Here is a 2,868-nt window from a genome sequence, read left to right as displayed (position 1 = left end):
GCAGAGTTTGGTGACGGGATGAGGGTGGAAGTTGTGGGGCGGGATGTGGGTGGGGGTCGTGGGGCACTGGGCGGGTTGATCTGCTGGTTTCCTGCTTTTTTTCCTTTCTTTGGGTGCGTTGATTTTTCAACACTGCAGGAAGAGAGGAGAGGTGGAAGGGGAAGTCTGACGTGGGATGATATAGGAGGTTGCAGCAGGATTCAGTGTGCAACTTATCACATAAAAACATAAACTGATATCTAACGAAATCTAACACTGTATACTTGGCAAAATCAGTCGGGAAGCAACATGAGAGGTAAAGTGGGTCGCAAGCAGGATTCAGTGTTCATGACATGACATAGAAACTGAGAAGAGCGGCTTCAATAAAGTTGCTAGTAAAAGCTACCTTCAGACTCAAGGATCTGAGCACGTTTCTTGCGCTCTGCTGCGACCTGCATCTCCATGGCCTTCTTGACTCCATCTGGAGGAGTGATGTCCCCTAGAAAGATAGATAGACAGATTGATGGATATTAGTAATGTGATGCTGTGTGGTGGTTGGATAAGGAGATGATATATTGTGCCATACATACAGACAGTTGAAGAAGGAAGGAAGGAAGGAAGGAAAAGAAGCATACTGATTTCATAGCGAAGACACTTCAAACCCCAAGTTTCAGCTGCCTCATTGATTGACTTCTGTAGTTGGGGAAACAAGAGAGCACATGAATCACACACAATCCAAGCATGTATATATGATACTCGAGATATAAATCAAAGTCATGTCCTAGTAATAAGCATCCAGATTTTTGAAGTATGCAAAAGGCAGGTAGGTTAGGTATGCAAAAGTACCACAATGTTGTAGTTGAGCGTGTCCCTCTCCTCGAAGGTCTTATCGAGGGTGATCTTGCCAAGCTCACTCCTCATTGTTGTCTGGGCAAGCTGGATGACAACATAGATGGGGTTCTCGATGCCGTACGAAGCCATGTAGGGGTCGACAATCTCCTCCTCCAAATTAGATTAGATTAGATTCAGTTCAATCCGAATCCTAATTCCAATCCCAATCCCAATCCAAGAGAAACAAGAAGAAAAAAAGAAGAAGAAAGAAACCTGGACGTATAGCACTCCTCCAATCTGTATTGATACGTTGTCCTTTGTGATTGTCGAGTTGTATGGGATTGGGATGGCCTCCTCCTGATTGTTGTACGTACATTTGGCTAGGCAAGTTATTGGAAGCAAGCGTCTCCACCTCAGGATCAAAGGAATCGTCCATATCATCAATAATCTGGACACCTGAAGATCAAGCACGGAATAGAGCAACTGCCTGTTAGGAAAATGATGGACAAAGACGTGCTCAATGACACGCAAACACAATGTATGAACACTGAATTTGTCAGAAGATTCATGACATAACCCCACACAAATTCAGCGTTTAACTTTGCAAGATTCAGCGCTCTGTCGGAAAGACGTTACCTGGACGACGCGCACCGACAGGGCTGACCGGCGCTGTGGGTCGCGCGCCTCCTCGAGCAGGCGCTGGTTGGTGACCACGTCCTCCGCCCTCTCCGCGTTCACATCCAGCGCGTACCTGCACAGAACAGACGTCACGCGCACGACGGACGGCGTCAGCAGGACAACATGCGGAGACTGGCAGTGCCGATAGGGTGGCGGGGGTGCGGGGGAGAGGGCTCACCGGGCGGGGAGGCGGTGGAAGTGCGCCCAGAGCGCGTCCTCGAAGGCCGGCGAGATCTCGGTGCCCCCGGCGGCGCGAAGGCGGGCGAGCACCTCGTTATACACCTCGAGGCGCCGGCCCTGCTTGTCTGTGCGCCTCCCGCCCGAGCGACCTCCGGCTTGTCCTTGAGCGAGTGGACGTAAGCGACGCGGTCGACGCCGGGCATGAGGAGGTGGATCCCCGACGGCAGCGTCTTGAGGTACTTGCCGAAGCGCTCCACCACGAACGCGTTCTTATCCGAGACGATGCTCAGGCCCAGGTTCGCCGGGGTTGGCGGCGGGTCGTAGAAGGATGGCGCAGGGTCCACTCCCCTGCGGTACCACCGCCGTTGCAGCAGCGCCGCCGTCGCGACTGCGGGGTTGGCGGTGGTGGCGGCGGAGTGGAGGAGGTGGCCGGGGACGGCGCGACGCGCAAGCATCCGGGTCGCCGTCGACATTGCCATCGGAGTCTCCCGCGGTCAATGCGAGGGAGAGGAGGGGATCGTGAGAGAGTGGGGGGAGGCAGGTGTGATAATTCTCATAAATCAACAACATCGTCTGCATTTAACATATGATCTCTACTGTAAGTAGTGTCCGCCTGTCTGGCATCCTTGAGGAATAGCCCAAGCATTATTCTGATTATGTAGTAGGAACCAGCAATCCTCCAACCCATCTAAATTTCAGAGCATGGTTAGATAAGATATCTATCTGAGGTGGAACTCTGAATCCCCTTCAAACTATAGAAGTCCAAAACTACCGCGCTTAATCCCTTTATTATGCAGTGAATAAATTCTACTAGTAGCAGTTGTTCTGTCATAATGGACATATAATCTTGGATCAACAGGAAGTGAAGTGGATAATGACTACTTACAGGGACAGGAAGCATGTCATTCAGTCTTTTGCCGACTTCGCCGTCAAGAGCAGAGAAATCATCGACGAGCTCTATCAAGCATCCCTGGCCGTCGCGCGCATTGCCACCTTCTTCGAGGCTCGAACACGGACTGAATCCCTCTGCTTCCTCTACATAAGGTGGAGCTGCACCGGCGTTTTTTCAGGAAAGGGTATTGCATCAGGAGGGGATAAAATGTTTGAATTTACTGTGTGTTTTTGGTACTAACTGAAGATTAGTAGTAGTAATACCTGAGGGCAGATGGGTGACGACCTCGGGGCGGAACCAGTGCTGCG

At 51.2% G+C, this 2,868-nt stretch overlaps 1 protein-coding gene across 1 annotated transcript; it reads right to left on the bottom strand.

Moving 5' to 3' along the window:
• Positions 1-371: 371 nt before the first annotated feature.
• Positions 372-2,574, bottom strand: LOC123406054 (stomatin-like protein 2, mitochondrial). Its single transcript, XM_045099551.1, has 5 exons — positions 2,555-2,574; positions 1,084-1,258; positions 826-975; positions 615-672; positions 372-478 (listed from the first exon to the last, which is right to left on the bottom strand). Exons 1-5 carry the CDS (start codon positions 2,572-2,574, stop codon positions 372-374), a joined length of 510 nt encoding a protein of 169 aa, XP_044955486.1.
• Between the last annotated feature and the right edge of the window lie 294 nt (positions 2,575-2,868).

Source organism: Hordeum vulgare, chromosome 6H (assembly GCF_904849725.1).
Source record: "Hordeum vulgare subsp. vulgare chromosome 6H, MorexV3_pseudomolecules_assembly, whole genome shotgun sequence".
Taxonomy (NCBI): Eukaryota; Viridiplantae; Streptophyta; class Magnoliopsida; order Poales; family Poaceae; genus Hordeum; species Hordeum vulgare.
This window is presented reverse-complemented; position numbering and strand designations above follow the sequence as displayed.